This window comes from Artemia franciscana, chromosome 20, assembly GCF_032884065.1.
Source record: "Artemia franciscana chromosome 20, ASM3288406v1, whole genome shotgun sequence".
Lineage (NCBI taxonomy): Eukaryota > Metazoa > Arthropoda > Branchiopoda > Anostraca > Artemiidae > Artemia > Artemia franciscana.
In genome coordinates this window covers 35,380,866-35,400,955 of record NC_088882.1, presented here as the reverse complement: position 1 = coordinate 35,400,955, position 20,090 = coordinate 35,380,866, and the positions used below count along the sequence as shown (strand labels likewise).

The window sequence follows — 20,090 nt, the reverse complement described above, 5'->3', positions numbered from 1 at the left end:
ATATTTTCAGCGAAAATACAAAAAAAGGCATTTTCCGGAATTTAGAGAGGGGCAAACATCTATAGAGACGTTAGCCCTCTGAATCTTCCCCCTCCTCCCTATTTGTGCCCCTGCTGGAACAATTTCATAGTCTAACCCGAGAAAAGTAAAAATCTAAATAAACTCAAACAAATACAACTCAGAAACAATAGGGAAATTTTCCAAGACGGTGGAATTTAATTCAGTGAATATATCGGCCCTATGTTCAAGGGCCGTCTTCAGCACAACACCGCAAATATATATATATATATATATATATATATATATATATATATATATATATATATATATATATATATATATATATATATATATATATATATATAGACTTACATTAAAATGTGAAAATTAAAAATACAAATATTGTTAATTTTTTTTTAAACAGCCCTTGCATCCTTATTTCAGCGAAATTAAACCGCGACCGATAAATAAAATGATGTGAGATGATAAAATAAACTCACCACTTCTGTATAAATCTGGCTCTTGAATTTCAAACAACTGATTGGACTTGTCTAATCCATACTCAATTAAACTATTCAGCACATCTTCACTAGAATTCTTCTCCCTTAGACCTACAAAAAGCGTGTCTTCACCACTTGTTGGCGAAGTTTTTCTACCAAGTATTTGTTCTAGTGCAGCAATAGGCAAATCAGGTTCTTTAACAGGTTCACTCAGGTTTAATCCACAAAGTATAACACAAATCAGCAATAACATAAATTCACTGAAATTAAAACAAAATATAAAAAATATTATTCAACAACAAATAAGAACAAGAGCTAAGAGCTCATATGGCACTTGTGACGAGGCCAGAAGAGCTAAGAGCGAAGAGCTCATATGGTATGAGCTCTAACAAAATTCTAAGAATCAATAGATTGATTTTAAAGGAAAATCAGAGGCTTAATGCCGGTCAATATTTAAAATAAGAGCTTTGAGTCACGATGTCCTTCTAAACATCAAAATTCATTAAGATCCGATCACCCACTCGTAAGTTATAAATACCTCATTTTTTTTCAAATTTTTCCTCTCCCCTTTAGCCTCCCAGATGGTCGAATCTGGGAAAACGACTTTATCAAGTCAATTTGTGCAGCTCCCTGACACGCCTACCAATTTTCATCGTCCTAGCACGTCCAGAAGCACCAAACTCGCCAAAGCACTGAACCCCTCCCCGCAACTCTCCCAAAGAGAGCAAATCCAGTACGGTTACGTCAGTCACTATCTATGACATTTGCTTATTCTGTCCACCAAGCTTCATCCCGATTCGTAAACTCCAAGCGTTTTCCAAGATTTCCGATGTCCCCTCCAACTCCCCCCAATGTCAACAGATCTGGTCGGGATTTGAAATAAGAGCTCTGAGACATGAATTCCTTCTAAATATCGAATTCATTAAGATCCGGTCATCCGTTCTTAAGTTAAAAATACCTTAATTTTTCTATTTTTTCCCAATTAACACCCCCCCAGCTCCTCTGTAGAGAACAGATCCGTTCCAATTATGTCAATCATGTATCTAGAACTTGCGCTTGTTGTTCCCATCACGTTTCATCCCGATCTCTCCACTCTAAGCGTTTTCCAAGATTTCTGTTTCCCTCCTCCAACCCCCTATGTCCCCGGATCCAATTCGAGTCGAAAATCGAACACCTATCCGATCACCTATTCGTAAGATAAAAATACCCCAATTTTCACGTTTTCCAAGAATTCCGGTTTCCCCCTCCAATGCCTTCCAATGTCACAGGATCTGCTTGGAATTTAAAATAAGAGCTTTAAAGCACAAGATCCTTCTAAATATAAAATTTCATTAAGATCGGATCGCCCGTTCGTAAGTTACAAATATCTCATTTTTCCGAATTACCCTCCCCCCTCAACTCCACCAAAGAGAGCGGATCCGGTCCGGTTATGTCAGTCTCCTATCTTAGACTTATTTTTATTCTTCCCATCCAGTTTCATCCTGATCTCTCCGCTTTAAGTATTTTCTAAGATTTCCGGCCCCCCCCAACTGCCTCCCAATGACGCTGGATCCGATTGAGATTTAAAATAAGAGATCTGAGTTACGAGGTCCTTCTAAATATGAAGTTTTATGAAGATCCGATCACTCCTTCGTAAGTTAAAAATACGTCATTTTTTCTAGTTTTTCAGAATTAACCCTCCCCCCCCCCCCAATAGAGCGGATCCTTTCCAATTATGTCAATCACGTATCTAAGAATTCTGCTTATTTTTCCCACCAAGTTTCATCCCGATCCCTCCAATCTAAGCGTTTTCCATGATTTTAGGTTTACCCCCCCAAACTCCCTCCAATGTCACCAGATCCGGTCGAGATTTAAAATAAGAGCTTTGAGACACGATATCCTTCTAAATATCTAATTTCATTGAGATCCGATCACCCGTTCGTAAGTTAAAAATTACCTCACTTTTTCCATTTTTTCCAATATTTCAGAATTAACCGCCCCCCCAACTATTCCAAAGAGAGCAGATCCGTTCCGGTTATGTCAATCATGTATCTCGGACTTCTGATTATTTTTCCCATCAAGTTTCATCCCGATCCCTCCACTCTAAGTGTTTTCCAAGATTTTAGGTTTTCCCATCCCAACTCCCCCCAGTGTCACCAGATCCGGTCACGATTTAAAATAAGAGCTCAGAGACACGTTATCCTTCAAAACATCAAATTTCATTAAGATCTGATCAACAGTTCGTAAGTTAAAAATACTTCATTTTTTCTATTTTTCCGAATTAACCGGCACCCCACTCACCCCCAGATGGTCAAATCGGTAAAAGGACTATTTCTAATTTAATCTGGTCTGGTCCCTGATGCGCCTGCCAAATTTCGTCGTCCTAGCTTACCTGGAAGTGCCTAAAGTAGCAAAACCGGGACATACAGACAGACAGACCGACAGACAGACCGACAGAATTTGCGATTGCTATATGTCACTTGGTTAATACCAAGTGCCATAAAAAATCATTATTGCCTTTTAGTCATACAGAATAACAAATCGCGTGGAACATAATTTTTTCTGTTTCCTTTTCAGTTTCACATAAGAAAAATAATCAGGTTTTAAAAAGCCGGGGCTATTCGTCTCTCCAGAAATAGAGGATAATATGATTGGCTTACAATATAAAACACAAAACACAAAACAAAACCTGAGAAACACATAAAACACAAAAAAATATATAAAATGTAATTGTTGCTCTTGTACTACCAATAGCAAAAAAAATTGTACCCATCACATGTTTGAAAATTAACTTTTAGCATAATTTTATTGTTATTTAAATCTTTATTGACGCCTTCAACGAAATCAAGAGTTTAAACCAGTTTAATCAGAATGGTAAGGAGACCGGAAAGGTCTCTTTACCAGTCTTTTAACGGACCGGATTTGTTTAAGAATTATAACATTTTAATTGTCTTTATTTAGATAGTCAATCGGTATGCCCCTATGTCTCTAAGTTAACTAAAAGAAGTTATTTTACATTCAAGAGATTTATAAGTTCAAAAATAAATTATGGGGTGTTTTAATCTTATTTTTTTGTTACAAAAAAAAAATCCGGAAAGTAAGTGTGTTTCAAAGGAAAGTAACGACCTACATTAAACCAAAGACGTGCAAAAATAAAGTCGAATGAAGTCAAACTTGAAACAGATTTCAAAAATTTCAAATTTCAAAAACAAATTGAAACAAATTCAAGCAAATGAGACCCAAAATGAGACACTGTCTTTCTTTTTTGTTTTTGTATTTTTCTTATATTATACTTTATACTTTATTCTTTATACTTTACTATTAATTTATACTTTATTCTTTATACTTTACTATTTTATTCTATATACTTTACTTTATACTTTATACTTTATACTATTTATTATACTTTATATATTATTTATTAAATTTTATATATTGTTTATTATCTATTATTTTTATTTGCGGTTGTGTGATGGGCATTTGTTTCTGTGTTTGTACTGTTGCATTGGTGATTTCTTTTTTCACTATAAATTATAATGAATATTCAATTCATAATAAAGACAAACAGGAATTACCTGAAACAAGAGAAAGGCTAATACCCCCTAAGCCTTTTACAGGGCAGAACTTTATTTGCTCTTACTGCAAACAATTTTTTTCGAGCATTGCGTTTTCAATCGTCATAAAATCAACAGAAAAAGAAAGAAAATTATCATACTAACCAAAATTACTGAAAAACTGACGAAAGTAGACTGACTGTTTATTGCATAATGTTCTTATTCCTACAAGTTTTAGCAATTTTGGATTTATTTCACGCCGTAAAACAGAAAATGATTAAAATACATTTACGCCCATAATATATAAAAAAAGTGTTAATTATATAGAAAATTTAAAATTTATAGATAAGTCGTAAGAATCATGAGATTTTTTTGGAGGGGGGGGGGTCAATGACGGACCAGAAAACACCTTCTTGCGTTGGGGCCTCAATCGGTTAAAGTCATTCTAATGTCAAATTAAATTCATTCAAGATCACATCTACAGTTAAAGTGACTAAAGTTAAAGTTACAAAGTTGAAGTTAAAGTTAAAGTTACAGTTAAATGACTGGTTTATTAGCACTATGCATAAGAAAAGGTAAAGAACACAGTATTGGACTTTGAAGTCCCTACAGGTGGTGCCAATCCGTGTTTCATGGCCCTTTAGCCAGTGAGTGTAGTGGGGGATTGGGGCCAGCCCTCCTGTACTTTGTTCATATATCCTTCTTACCTTCCCCACATGTCCTCAGGTACCCCCATTCCAAAATAAATAATCAATGATACCAGGACTCTACCTCGTGTCCTTACGAACAAAAAGTTTCTAAGTGGAGCGCTCTAACCACTCGGCTAGGCACTATACATAGCTTCTTGTAATTTCAATTCATATAAGTTTATTTAATTCAATAAGAAATAAGACAGCAATAAAAAGTTCTTAAAAGGCCACTCATCGTTAAAATTTGTCACCGAAAAGGGAAAAAAGTTTGTGATTTCTTTTGAAACAGAGTTCTATTACTTTCAGAGTTTGTTGGATTGGTATCAGGTACATCATTTCACATTAATCTGCGATTAGAAAACAAATGACAGCGAGAATCACACATACACAAGCGTGAAAGACAAGAGAAAAAGATGAGAATTTATTTTGGAGGAGGGAAACGTTTTGAAGTATCGAAACATCGATTTCCAAAATAATAATAAGAAAATCACAATGTTTTCACTCGTAATACCTTGGCTTACTATTCACTCTAGATTACTATCTTACTAGTTAGATTATTTGATTACTATCTAGATTCCTAGATTACTATTTACTCTAGATTAAAGGAGGTTGGACTTTTAGTTGCCTCCTTCAAAAACTGAATTTCTTGTTTTCTGTCCCCAACAACCTCCAAATATAAGTATTCTATCTGGTCCTGCCAAAAGCTGTATTTCTGCCTCCCTGAAGTATCTTGGTCGTGCGTTGGTTGGATCTGTTGTAGCCACAATGATACTTATTATAAATACTCCAAGGAAAAAAAAATTACCTCAGTTTTTCATTTGGACTTGAAATATTTATTTTTATAGGCGGTACGGTGTTTTTATAGGTACGGTGTTTTATAGGTTTTATATTTTGTACGGTGTTTTATAGGCGGTACGGTGTTTTTATAGGTACGGTGTTTTATAGGTTTTATACTTTTTACGGTGTTTTATAGGCGGTACGGCGTTGAAATTTGTGAAAAGATGGATGAACTATCAAATAATTTCTGTAAGTAGTCCAGCAAAATTGTTGTTTCTTTATTGTATCTTTAGAATGGTTGTATATCTGTAAGTATGTGTTGATGTATACGTTTAAATTAAGATGTTTTTACTTTAGAGAGGTGGGAGGGAAACCCAAGGACTACTTTCTGCTTATAAACATGCTTTATAAAAGCAGTAATGAAAGACAACGCATTTATGTGCAACATTACTGAAATCAGAGTAGTTTAGACTAACAGGATACAAAAGATTAATATCAAGCCAGTATCCAGGAAATTAGGGGGTTTGAACACCCACTCTTGGAATATTTGTCCAGCTCGCAAAAACATAACAAAAATGAAAATAAACAAATTTTTGATGCGTTTTTAAAATTTTTTTGTAACCCCCCCCCCCCCCAAAAAAATCCTTTTGTATACACCCCAGAAAAAATCCTTTTGTGCCCTCCCCCCCCCCGAAAAAGATCCTTGATACGGCTCTCATTAATATAATCAAGGAACTTGGTTTTTAAGATTCTAACTATGTTAAAGTTTTTAGTCAAGTCTTTGATTGAGCAAATCATAATTTTTCTTTTCTTTTTCCTTGGGGGGGGGGGGGGTATTTAATACACAGCATTCCAAAGAAATTCTGAGACTACACTGGCTGCAGAAAATAGCGAAAACAACTGTGACGCAAAACAGAGGAAACAATTTTATTCAGAGAGAAAAGATAAAAAAACTAACATTTCAGAAGAAATCTGTGCTCCACCCTCCTTAGGTAAAGAAAACCTTGAAGAAATACATCCAAAAAGTAAAACCATTGATACTAGTAGGCATTAAAGATTAGAATAAAAAAATTAAAAATAAAATAAATAAAAATAATGGAAGTCAAAATTCAGAGGATTAGAAGCCACCTTCACACTAGAACGGTAGAAAGAGAACTGATATCAATGAGAATGATTACAGAAGAACGTTTATTCTCTGCTTTAGCTACCTTTTCAATAAAAGTTTTGTTTACTGAAAAAAATTTTAACATTTTCTCGTTAAAATTTTTAACATTAATGCATCCAAAATATCTCAGATTTTCAGGAATGAATATCATTATTACTTTTAGTAATTTTGGTCCTCACGGTGATTTTCTTTCTTCTTTGTTGATGTTTTGATATATAAAACCACATCACTCGAAATAAAAATTGTTTTCAATAAGCGCAATTGTTGTTCCGGCCCTTAGAAATATTAGTTGGCATTAGCTCTGCTCCAGTTTCTGTTCGTTATAAGCTTGAATTATTTCTCGAAATTGTTTCTGCACGTCTTTAGGTTAATGTGGCTCGTCTGTGTTTTTTTTTTTTTTTTTTTTTTTTTGAAAAGCTTCTTCTTCGGAAATTGGTTTTTAAGTTAATATACAGTATAAGGGATTTTGCAAAAAATGGTATTTTTCGAAAAATATTATTCATAAATACTGAATAATTATAAGTGAATAATAATTATTAAGTAAGTGAAATATTATAATAAATAAAATGTATTGTAAATAAATACATAAAATATAATTAATAAAATAATAAATAATAATTATTAATAAATTATAAATAATCTCCGAGACCATACTGCTTTTCCATTTACGAAAAATTGATTGAAGAAAAAACGGGTTTAATTTCTACAAAGCAGTGAACAAAATAAAATATAAGAACTACACTTTAACTAAAAAAAATAAAATACTCCGAATATTTCGGCCCCACGTCTCAAATAAATTCGGAATAATTTTTAAATCGTAGCTTACCTTGTAAACCGTGTCATCACTTCTTTTTATCCGAATTCACAGTCTGTATCGCCTGCGCAGAACCAAACAATATTTTAGCTGTGACCTGCACCTTTGCTCCCCACTGATTGACTCCAATATTGTTATTATTTGAATCCAAAAAACGACGAGATTCCGAATTGAGCTTTGATGGAGCTTTAGCTGAAGTGTCCTTCATGACTAATTTAACTTTCTCAGGTATTATTTTGTATTTAAAGCTTTCTCCAATCAGTGAAGTTTAACACAATACTCCTTCAAGAAAAAAATTTAATGATCTTTGATGTTGCATAAGATGTAATCAAACAATGATTAAGCAAAAAACAGGAAAAATACGGTCTTTGAAGTTGAAGTTTGGAAAATAGGTTTTTGACGTTGTATACAACACAAGCAAACAATGACCATAAAACCGTACTAGAGAAATAAGGTTAGAAACTAAAAGCAACAATATAGATTCTGGCCATGATCTTCGGGAGATAAATTTCTATGATGGATCAAGGCCCATTTTTTTTTCTCTTTTTTCTACTTTGTAATATATTGGGTCGAAAATAAATAAAAAGTTCACAAGATATATTTTGATGCATTGTTATCATTTTTATATTGTATTTATAATTTAAAGAGGTTTACCACCCTTGGAGTGGCTTACTTTTTCAAAATGCTTGGTTTATTCGAGTTTTTAGTTTGTACACATTTTCTCCTGTTTTTGTATCTGTCTCTTTTTCTTTTTCTTTCTTTTTCCTATACTCCATCGTTTTGCCCTGTATTTTTTTGGGTTAAGAAATAAATTAGTTAATAAATTAAACCCATTGCAAAATTCCACCCATTCACAGATAGTTCTGGAAAGATTCAACATGTACAGAATTTTATTAACGTAAAATCTTACATGACAAAATTAAACCCAATCAAAATTGAACTGGACAGAATTTAGTCAATATGAAACCTATTTAACCTATTTTGAACCTATTGAACCACTGAACCATTGAGCCCTTTTAAGCCTATTCCACACGTTAATATAAAAGCTTGAGAGTTCAAGTCCTAATTGGAGCCATTGCCGGTCAGTTTTTTTTTGTATGTCTAGTGAAAAATTTTCGTTCTAAAATTCCTACCATAATTCAAGTACAACTTCGTTAATGTAAAGTCTGATGCTTTACATAAAATTAAATTAACATGATCCAGCGAAACAGAAATGGAGAAATGCAGACAAAATTTCAAGTAGGAATAGGGAGAATTACCATTTTGGCTGGGAAGGAGAAAGTAAGTTAATCGTCACTATCATACTTAAAGGCCTTGTCTAAGGTTTTCGCACTTCACAAATAATTCAAAATATACTCTGACACCCAGGAGAAAATTGCCATGGTACCCCCCCCCATGATTATTCTTTGTCTTGTGGATTCAAAAAATTACTTTTTAGCATTTGATTAAAAAATACCTTTAATAGGTATTTCATTGAAAAATTCGAAAAACAGCTAAATCCCCCTCCATTTCTTAGATTCTGTAAATCTCTTTTTGCCCCTCCCTCTTATGAACAAACCTCTCGTTTATGAACTAACGTCCTTGTCAACAGGACAATGTATGTTTAGTCACACTGTGATACTCATAGTCAACATGGCCACTCATAACAACTCATAGTCAACATAGTCAAACATAGTCAAACATAGTCAACTCATAATCAACATATCAATCCTTCTTTGAGAATACTTAAAATGTTGGCCAAACTTAGGTTGTTGGCAATTGTCTCAAAAGTATAAAAATGTAATATACGACATTTAACATAAAGGAGCGTCATGGCTGCAACAAAAATTCATGGCTGCAACTGATTCAGTTGCAACTGATTCACCCTTGATAACATCGTAAGAGCTTGAACCAGGAACAGTAATGTTTACCATCACCAAAGGGAGGACGAAATGACGTGTATCGTCCCAGTTACCTCTAAAGGTCGTATCTGATCTTATGACACTTCTGAGATATATAACCCAACCCATTTGCTAAGCTACTCTCAAAGGGAGGATCAGCAGGGTTATGTATGCTCAGTCACTTTGATGGCCCTCCCACGAAGGCCTTACCTGACACTTTGGCAGGGGTCAGTCATTTGACGGCCCTTCCCATCCTTCTTAGTTGCAAATTTGGGCAACTTATTTTTCATGCTAATATGGAGGACTAGTCATGTACTTGTTGCTTTTCTGGTGTGACACCGCCAGCAAATTGCCCAGGTTGTGATAGGTGCTACCTGGAACGTTTTTTTTTATTACCAAAAAAAGTTTGGTAATTTTTTACCAAAATTTAAACGATAATATTGCCCATTCTCTTATTCTTTTCTCATTTTTTAACGTATTATTGTTTCCCAGAAGAGAAGAATCGCTGCCCCACCATACCCCCCCTGCTGATGTCCAGGTGTCCTGGTTGGAAGGGGCGTTAGGGGGGCGGAGGAGGCACTTTCCAGAGGCGTAGAAATTCTAGAAGTGCAAAATTTTAAATAAATAATCTCTAACCGTTGAAAACATTTTGGAATTTTTGAAATTTAATCTTTATCAGAATGAAGTTCACGAACTTCAGTATATGAAAAAAAAAAAATCAACACTGGCTCATTTCCTTTAAGGGACATATAGATATGTAAAACCTATAAAAATTTGGCTTACTAATTTTTGGGAGAGAGGAGGGGGGCTAATCAATTTTTCGCCCCAGGTAAAAGAGACAAGAACCGTCATTGATTCTGGTAGGTCTTGGAAGAAAAAAGGGAGGACTTATTAAAAAACTGACCCAAAATGCTTAGTTTAAAGATAAAAATTACATCAGGATTCTTAATTATTGCATATCTCAAAATGCATAATTAATTAATCAATCAAAATAAGGAACATGATCAAGTAAATATTGTTAATCCAGCAAAGAAAGAACGGTGAAAACAAATGCTAAAATATCAACCACTTAATTACCCTCTTCTAATAAAGTATTAATGGTGAAAACAAATGTTAAAAAATCAACCACTTAATTACCCTCTTCTAATAACTGTTACGCTAGGGCAGGCTACTTGGGTAATACTTTCAATTTCTTTTTAAGGTCTACTAATCTCATAAATGATTATTCATTAGCTTATCAGGATAGATTGTTAATTTCTTTTTCTTTGGCTTTGACAATAAAATTAAGTGCTAAGACCAAGGTTATTGCTGAAATTAATTATGTGGCATTTCAGAGCGTCATCAAAAAGAAAGGAAATTGTTTGCAGAGACATTATTATAATTTGATTTGCGAAATTTCTACAATTTCCAAACAAGGAAGATTCTCACCGTGAAGTGAAATCTTTTCCAAAAATCGAACGTTTACAAAAGAAATAGATTGAAACTAATTATGTCTTTTTTCAATCACCATTAAAAGGTAGGGAAATTATTTATTAAAACAAAATTATAATTTGGTTTGCAAAATTTCGGTGATTTATAAACAGCAATGCTTTTTTGCCATAAAATGATGTTTTTTTTTTCAAAAAATCAAGCTTAAGAAAAGACCAAAACAACAACAAGCAAATTTTCGGTTTTAAAATATTTTGGCAAATACTTAATTTGTTTTCTTTAAAGTAAGGATATAATGAAGTTGGTGCTAAAGCTTGGATACGAATAAGGTATATGATCAAATTTTTGGGGAGGGAATAACAGAAATTGGCAGAGCCCAACAATAAAAAAACAAGAGTTTTAATAAGATATGCCCTTTATTCAAGAAACTTAAGTTTTTTGGATGCAAATTCTGTGCTCTCCTGAATGTATGCTTAGCAAAATAAATATGACGAATGTTTTTGATATGACGAATCTGCTTTTGATATGACGATTTATTTTGATATGACGATAAATATGACGAATGTTTTTTGATCATAAAATATGACGAATGTTTTTGGGCTAGCAAAACTATGTCTAAGCGTTGATGCAACCGAATTGCTATGCATTATATACAAAGCCGTATCCAGCGGGAAAGGGTGAGGAGCAGGGGCACCGACATAAAATTTTCCGGGGGGGCCAAAATTTCAGTGGGGGTTGGGTGACAGGGAACATATTTCAGGAAATGCTTTGGTAGGAATAAGTTTATTTTTAAATACTTTTAGGAAAAAACTCTCAGATAAAAATATCAATTAAATTGCATGCAAAATGAAACAAAATACAATAAATTTTAAACGACAAGGATCCTGGAAAAGGGATTAATTTATTTCATCAGTAATACATTTAATTGTTATGCGTTTAACCTTAAGAGAAAATCAAACTCAAACCAACAATTACAGATAGATTTATTTCCTCCGTAGATTATAAGAGATGTAGACTTGTCTTTTTGCAACTTTCTACGCCTTAGAATACTTTACAGAAGAAGTAGAGATGCTAAAAAATCACCCTGCCTGCATAGATACCAGGTTTTGATTTTACAACGGCCATGTAAAATGTACCCCTTCCAAAACGGGACAATTCACCCCTCGAACTTAAGCCCCTTACATATTCAGACATTAAAAAAATAGAATAGCGAAAGAAAAACAAAATTTATACCCTCTTTGTTTTTATTGTCCTATTCAACCGAATAAAATGAATAAGTTAAAATTTCCTCATAAGAGAATCTGAACAAATAGTCAAACAGTTCGTGGCAACGAATTGTAGTAAGGAGCGACCCGGCTCAATAGTAACTGCGATTCTAAAAAACGGAATTTCGATGCCAATAGTTACATCAAAAGAATGAATCGACGAAACATCGTCGATTCATTATTTATTATTATTATTATTTAAGAATTAACGACGCTTCTTGACTACTATGGTCCCTGCGTCGGCCCTGCAGTGCATTCCTGCAGCGTGATTCGATCTCTGGGTCCCGTATTACCAAGCTAAGGTCAAATCCACTGCGCCACCACAGGACACATTACGAACAGAAATTACTTTGTATATGAAAGAGGCTGCATCCTCATCAACGCCCCGCTCTTTACGCTAAAGTGTTTTACTGTTTTAAAAAGAAGAATTGAGAGACAGAGTCGAACTTTAGCGTAAAGAGCGGGGCGTTGATGAGGAAGCAGCCTCTTTCATATACGAAGTAATTTCTGTTCGTTTTAAGTTTTAATGTCGCTCCTTATTTTCAGTTAAAAAACTTTTTTTTTTATTTAATATTAACAAGGAACTTGTAGCAAAATTACTATTCACCGCCAATTTTTTAAGTATATTCAAATTTTATCCGAAATTGATATTGCAAATGTAAACACAGGACGGTTCTAATCAACATACAATTACTGACTTACACATTTTAAAAGCAATTAATCAGGGATTTAAGGGACCGGAACCTCAAATTACATCTTGGTTAGGCCAGGGTATAATTTGATAATCAGAAATTCAATTATAAGGAGCTGTTTAAATGAAAGCAAGGAACAGATTTGAAACATATTTGAACTGATTTTTCTTCATATGAAGGGGGCAGTCTCCTTCTAAGCTCCTAACTCTTTAGTGTGAAGTTTGGCTTTTTTCAAATTTTAAAGAAAATTTGCAATTGGAAAGATAAGATTTTTCAAAGCACTAATTAACTTTTGTTTAATGAGCAAGGTGTTGAGAAGGGGCAGTCCCCCTTATATACAGAGTAATTTATATATTTTTTTGTTAAGTTCTAAACTTGCTCCTTACTATATTTCAAAAACTTTTTCTATTTGTTTAATTACATTACATGAAAATTTGATGTTTTATAAATACAATACTTTTGGTAACGCAGAAAAACGATTATTATTTCAATGATTATTGGAATTTGATGGGTAATCAAAGAGTTCGTGATAACGAAATGTAAGGAGCGACCCGACTCAATAGTAGCCGAAACTCTAAAAAACGGAATCTTGATACCAATAGATATATCAAAAGAATTGGCTTGTTATGCTGATTCTAAATATATAAGTTTCATTAAGTTTAGTCGTGTCCATCAGAGCCAGAGAATATTTGACTGATTTTCGAAAAAAGGGATAAAGACCCCCTCGAAGTCATAGAATTCTTATGAAAATCACACCATCGGAATCAGCATATCAAAGAACCCTTATGTAGAAGTTTCAAGCTCATATCTCCAGAAATGTCGATTGGGGTGATCGTATCGACCCAGTAGGCCTAAAACGTCAAGACAGGGCTCATTGTAACGAAAATGAAAAGTACTAGTGTCCTTTTCAAGTGACCAAAAACTTGAGGGCAACTAGGCCCCCTCCCGCTACTTTTTTCCCAAAATCGTCCGATCAAAATTTTTAGATAGCTTTTTTCTTCAGCACAGTTGAAAAGCCCAAAAACTCTTTACAGATGAAATTACCCTCTAAATCCCCCAAGGAAAGATTTTTAAGTTGTAAAATTTACTTATTGTTTTGTTTGTTATTGGGAAGTATGTATACATTTTTCGGGTGGGGAGGAGAATTTTCTGCCGAGACCCTTTTGCAAGGGGAAAATTTTCCAAGAAGAGGGAAATTTGCAGGGGGTGAACTTTTCAAGGGAAGTTTTATGCTGGGTGAATTTGTCAGAATTCGAATATGAAATTTCTTTCTATGTCTTGCTTTCTCTTCATTGATTCAATTTTAGGCGTGGAGATGTTAAGGGTGATTGTCCGGGGTAAATTTTCACCTCGATCGAATATTTCAGAGGATATTTCTTTGGGTAGGGGGATTTTTCCATGGAGGTGGGGCCAGGTATCCTGGCGCTATTTAAAAAACGATCAGAAATTAAATCTAAAAAAACGAATTTTTTCAACTGAAAGTAAGGAGCAACATTAAAACTTAAAACGAACAAAATTTACACTTATATGAGGCGGATTGCCCCTCCTCAACACCTCACTTTTTACGCTAAAGTTTAAATTTTCCCCCAATTCTCTACGAACAACTGCTGAAACACAAGGGTTGTTTAATTAGAACAATAAGCAATTTTTTATAAAGTGCCGAAAAACTGTGGCGTTAAGAGAGAGGTGATGAAGAGGGGGGCAAACCTTTCATATATGTACTAATTCCTGTTCATTTTAAGTTTTAATATAAACTTAAAATGAATTTTAAATGCTGATTTTAAAGTGTGGTGAAATAGCGCTTTCTGGGGCTATGATAAGAAAAAGGTTGAGATGGCTAGGGTATGTTCTGCGGATGAGAGATGACATTTTGCCTAAGATTGTCCTTTTCGGCCAACCGTCTTGGGCTAAGCGGAAAGCAGGTTGTCAGCTAAAAAGAATATTTTATAAAAAAAAAAATTCACTAAAAAAATATCATCTTTTTATTGGCTTAAATTTTCACATAGAAAACCCATGCGGTTAAATTTAACTTTTCATCCTTTTTATTGACTTCGTGTTAACAGTTCGTGTTCGTGATAAACAGTTCGTGTTAACGAGCTGTAGTAAGGAGCGACCCGGCTCAATAGTAACCAAAAAAAAATTTTTGAACCAATAGCTACATCAAAAGAATCGCATTTTAATGCTGATTTTAAACATATAAGTTTCATCAAGTTTAATCTTACCCATCAAAAGTTACGAGCCTGAGTAAATTTTCCTTATTTTAGAAAATAGGGGGAAAAAACCCCTAAAAGTCACAGAATAAAAATCACACCATCAGATTCAGTGTATCAGAGAACCCTATTGTAAAAGTTTCAAGCTCCTATCTATAAAATGTGGAATTTTGTATTTTTTTGCCAGAAGGCAGATCACGGATGCGTGTTTATTTGTTTGTTTGTTTGTTTTTTTTTTCCAGGGGTGATCGTATCCACCCACTGGTCCTAGAATCTTGCGAGAGGGCTCATTCTAAAGGAAATGAAAAGTTTTAAGTGACCAAAAAATTGAGGGCACCTAGGCCCCCTCCCACGCTATTTTTTTCCCAAAGTCAACGGATCAAAATTTTGAGATAACCATTTTGTTCAGCATAGTCGAAAACCATAATAACTCCATAATAACTATGTCTTTGGGATGACTTACTCCCCCACAGTTCCTGTGGGAGGGGCTGTAAGTTACAAACTTATACCAGTGTTTACATACAGTAATGGTTATTTGGAAGTGTACAGACGTTTTTCAGGGGGATTATTTTGGTTTGGGGGATTGAGGGGAGGGGGCTATGTGGAAGGATCTTTCTTTGGGGGACAATGTCATGGGGGCAGAGAAATTCAATGAAGGGGGCGCAGGATTTTCTAGAATTATTATAAAAAAACAATGAAAAAATAAATATGAAAAAGTTTTTTCAACTGAAAGTAAGGAGCAGCATTAAAACTTAAAACAAACAGAGATTATTAGGCATATGAAGGGTTCCTCTCCATCTAAATACCTCACTCTTTACGCTAAAGTATTTTTAGTAATTTCGACTATTTATTATACGGCTTTTCTGGTTCAGGGGTCATTCTTAAAAAGTTCGGACAAAATTTAAGCTTTAGTGTAAAGAGTGAGGTATTAGTGAGGGGACTGACCCCCCCTCATTTACATAATAAAAAGATAAGAATATAAAAGTTCGGTACGTAGGTTAATTCTTAAGTTACATATATTTTTTACTAATAAAAACGTTCGTTAAAGATTAAAAGCTCTAGTTGCCTTTTTGAGTAACCGAAAAATTGGAGGGCAACTAAGCCTCCTTCCCCATCCCTTATTTCTCAAAATCGTCTAATCAAAACTAAGAGAAAGTCATTTAGCCAAAAAAAGAATTAATATGCAAATTTCATTTTAATAATTTATGTGCGGAAAACCAAAATCAAACATGCATTAATTCAAAAACGTTCAGAAATTAAATAAAAAAGAACTAGTTTTTTTTTCACTGAAAGTAAGGAACGACAAAAAAATTTAAAACGAACAGAAATTACTCCGTGTATGAAAGGGACTGTTCTCTTCTCAACGCCCCGCTCTTTCCGCTAAAGTTTTTTACTTTTTAATAAAGTAGAATTGAGAGAAAGAGTCAAACTTTTAGCGTAAAGAGCAGGGTGTTGAGAAGGGAAAAGCCCCTTTCATACACGGAGTAATTTCTGTTCGTTTTAAATTTTAATGTCGTTCCTTACTTTCAGTTAAAAAAAAAAAAAAAACTAGTTATGGCACTTGGTATTAACCAAGTGATATATAGCAATCACAAATTCTGTCTGTCTGTCGGTCTGTCTGTCTAATAATTCTGAAAAATTAGAAAAAATGAGGTATTTTTGTGAGGTATTATTTTGTCTGTCTGTCTAATAATTCTGAAAAATTAGAAAAAATGAGGTATTTTTAACTTACGAACGGGTGATCGGATCTCAATGAAATTTGATGTTTAGGAGGATATCGTGTCTTAGAGCTCTTATTTTAAATCTCGACCGGATCTGGTGACATTGGGGGGGGGGGATTTGGGAGGGGGAAACCTAAAACTTGGAAAACACTTAGAGTGCAGGGATCGGAATGAAACTTGGTGGGAAAAATAAACACAAGTCCTAGATACATGATTGACACAAACGGAACGGATCCGCTCTCTTTTAGGTAGTTGGGGTTATTTCTGAAAAATTAGAAAAAATGAGGTATTTATAACTTACGAACGGGTGATCGGATCTCAATTAAATTTGATATTTAGAAGGATATCGTGTCTCAGAGCTCTTATTTTAAATCCCGACCGGATCTGGTGACATTGGAGGGGGGGGGGGGAGTTGGGAGGGGGAACCTAAAACTTGGAAAACACTCAGAGTGGAGGGATCGGGATGAAACTTGGTGGGAAAGACAAGCACAAGTCCTAGATACATGATTGACATAACCGGAACGGATCCGCTCTCTTTGGGGTAGTTGGGGGAGGGGTTAATTCTGAAAAATTAGAAAAAAGAGGTATTTTTAACTTACAAACGGGTGATCGGATCTCAATTAAATTTGAGATCGTGTCTCAAAGCTCTTATTTTAAATCCTGACCGGATCTGGTGACTTTGGTGGAAGTTTGGGGTGGGGGAGCCTAAAATCATGGAAAACGCTTAGATTGGAGGGATCGGGATGAAACTTGTTGGGGAAAATAAGCAGAAGTCTTACATACGTGATCTAAATAATTGGAACGGATCCGCTCTATTGGGCGGGGGGGGGGGGGGTTGCTAATTCTGAAAAATAAGAAAAAATTACGTATTTTTGACTTACGAAGGAGTGATCGGATCTTCATGAAACTTCATACTTAGAAGATCCTCGTAACTCAGATCTCTTATTTTAAATCTCAACCGGATCAAGCGTAATTGGGGGGTAGGCAGTTGGGGGGACCGGAAATCTTAGAAAATACTTAAAGCGGTGAGATCAGGATGAAACTAGATGGGAAGAATAGAAACCTGTCTAAGATACGTTACTGACATAACCGGGCCGGATCTGCTCTCTTTGGTGGAATTGGGGGGGGGGGGTAAATTTGAAAATTGAGGTATTTGTAACTTACGAAAGGGTGACCAGATCTTAATGAAATTTGATATTTAGAAGAATCTTGTGCTTTAAAGTTCTAATTCTAAATTCCGACCAGATCCTGTGACATTGGGGGGAGTTGGAGGGGGAAACCGGAATTCTTGGAAAATGTGAAAATTGGAGTAATCTTATCTTATGAATAGATGATCGGTTCTTAATGAAATTTGATTTTTAGAAGGAATCCATGTCTCAGAGCTCTTATTTCAAATCCCGACCAGATATTTTGACATTGGGGGGAGTTGGAGGGGGAAATCTTGGAAAAACACGTGGAGTGGAGGAATCGGGATGAAGCTTGGTGGATATAATAAACAAATGTCCTTGATATGATTGACAGAACCGTACTGGATTCGCTCTCTTAGGAGGAGTTGGGGGGGGGGGTGTTCAGTGATTTGGCGAGTTTGGTGCTTCTGGACGCGCTAGGACGATGAAAATTGGTAGGCGTGTCAGGGAGCTGCACAATTTGACTTGATAAAGTCGTTTTCCCAGCTTCGACCATCTGGGGGGCTAAAGGGAGAGGACAAATTAGGTATTTATAACTTACGAGTGGGTGATCGGGTCTCAATGAATTTTGATATTTAGAAGGACATCGTGACTCAGAGCTCTTATTTTAAATCCTGACCGGCATTAAGCCTCTTATTTTCCTTTTTAAATCAATCTATTGATTCATAGAATTTTGTTAGGGCTCATACCATGTGATCTCTTGGCTCTTAGCTCTTCTCGCCTCGTCACAAGTGCCATATGAGCCCTTAGCTCTTGTTTTTTTTTTTATTTAATCAATTAAAAAGTAACTAATTACAAAAACTACTCAAAACAATAGGCTACTTACAAAAACTAAGATATAAACTCCCATCATGCAGTTCTGTTGGGCGGATATTTTTTCACAATATCGACAAATCCAAAATTGGCAATCAAACACCAAAATATTTAATGCCTTTAGACTCAATTGTTTATAAAAAGTAACGCATTATCAAAGTAGTTTGTTAAAAGTAAATCATTAAAACTAAAATTAAGAAAATCAAGTAAAATTTTCTAATTTGATATTTTTAATATAATTTTGAATGCCAAAAATTAATATATTCGACGCCTTTATGCTTCATAACAGCACAAAAATAAATCTTTTTCAAAGTGACAACTAGATGAATACAGACACTTCTGAAAAAAAAAATGACAATAAAATAAAAGAAAAAAGTATTCGTTCAGAGGGAAAATACAGAAATTCCCACAATTCTGTCTAGGAGAATAATTTCTGATTATATGGGTTTCATATATCGGCTCATGGGTATTCTTGCAATACAAGCAAATGTTGATGGTATATTTTTACCGAAATATCCTTTACTAAGTTGTTTTCTTTGTGTTTTTTTTTATAATTATGCGAACTTTCTTGTGTACTAATAACTGCATTAATTACTAAAAAACTAATAGATATTTAGGATTACCATAAAAAGCTGATTTTTTCATTAAATGTTATCAATAGTTAGGCTCTTAATCTTTCGTTTTTGACAGGGATCGATATTTACCTACCATTCATTATTATGAAAAACTGATTTTGTTTTTGCTCTAACCAAATTATATAAAAAAAATGTTAGGGGAAAACTGGAAATGGGTCAACCAGTCACAAATTAGAATTTAAATTTTCCTTATAAAAATCTATTGGCAGGCAGCCAACAATGGGGCAACAGACATTTTTTCCTGGTTTTGCCCTATTTAGCTCTTTTTCCTTTGGTTTCCTTATAATTACTTTATAGTCCCAAATTTTCAGGAGAGAATGGCCCCCCTACCGGCGTCTATAGTGAGGAGGCTTAAATTCCCCTCTACGAAATGTGCACGTAAAAACGTAGCAAAATGAATAGAAACAAATTTCTGATGTGATTTTAGAGTTTATTGCACCCCCCTCCCACAGACCCAGAAAAAGTTAAACCATGAATACAGCCGGATTTACCACATTCATACCATATTTAATTTAAATTAATATTGGTAGGGAGGTCGAAGGGAGAGATTGGATTTTGGAAATTTTGAGAAGTAAATGTTATTTAAGTATAAATAATATTGGAAAGTTCGTCCGGATAGGTATGAGGTATCGTGATGTTTTCTTAAATAATTAGTTTTAGTGTCTTTTAAGTCTATGTTTTGTTGCTGTATTTTTTCGCTTGTTTTGTGTATGTCACCACGGCCCAATTGGGCTTTCGTGCGAATAAATCTATCTATTTATTGACTAGTAAACACTATACT

At 34.5% G+C, this 20,090-nt stretch overlaps 1 protein-coding gene and 1 long non-coding RNA gene across 2 annotated transcripts in view; one reads left to right on the top strand and one right to left on the bottom strand.

The window, feature by feature from the left end:
• The window catches only part of LOC136040182 (peroxidase-like), a 99,566-nt gene that overhangs the window by 68,052 nt on the left and 11,424 nt on the right, over nucleotides 1-20,090 (bottom strand). The window contains exons 2-3 of the mRNA XM_065724332.1: nucleotides 7,491-7,760; nucleotides 501-760 (exon numbers count right to left, since the gene is read on the bottom strand). Coding sequence (XP_065580404.1) covers nucleotides 501-760; nucleotides 7,491-7,507 — 277 coding nt within the window. The 5' untranslated portion in view covers nucleotides 7,508-7,760. The remainder of the gene's footprint in view (nucleotides 1-500; nucleotides 761-7,490; nucleotides 7,761-20,090) is intronic.
• Nucleotides 1-20,090, top strand: part of LOC136040184 (uncharacterized) — a 32,524-nt gene that overhangs the window by 2,871 nt on the left and 9,563 nt on the right. Inside the window, exon 2 of the long non-coding RNA XR_010620637.1 lies at nucleotides 5,696-5,748. This is a non-coding gene — a long non-coding RNA (uncharacterized LOC136040184). The remainder of the gene's footprint in view (nucleotides 1-5,695; nucleotides 5,749-20,090) is intronic.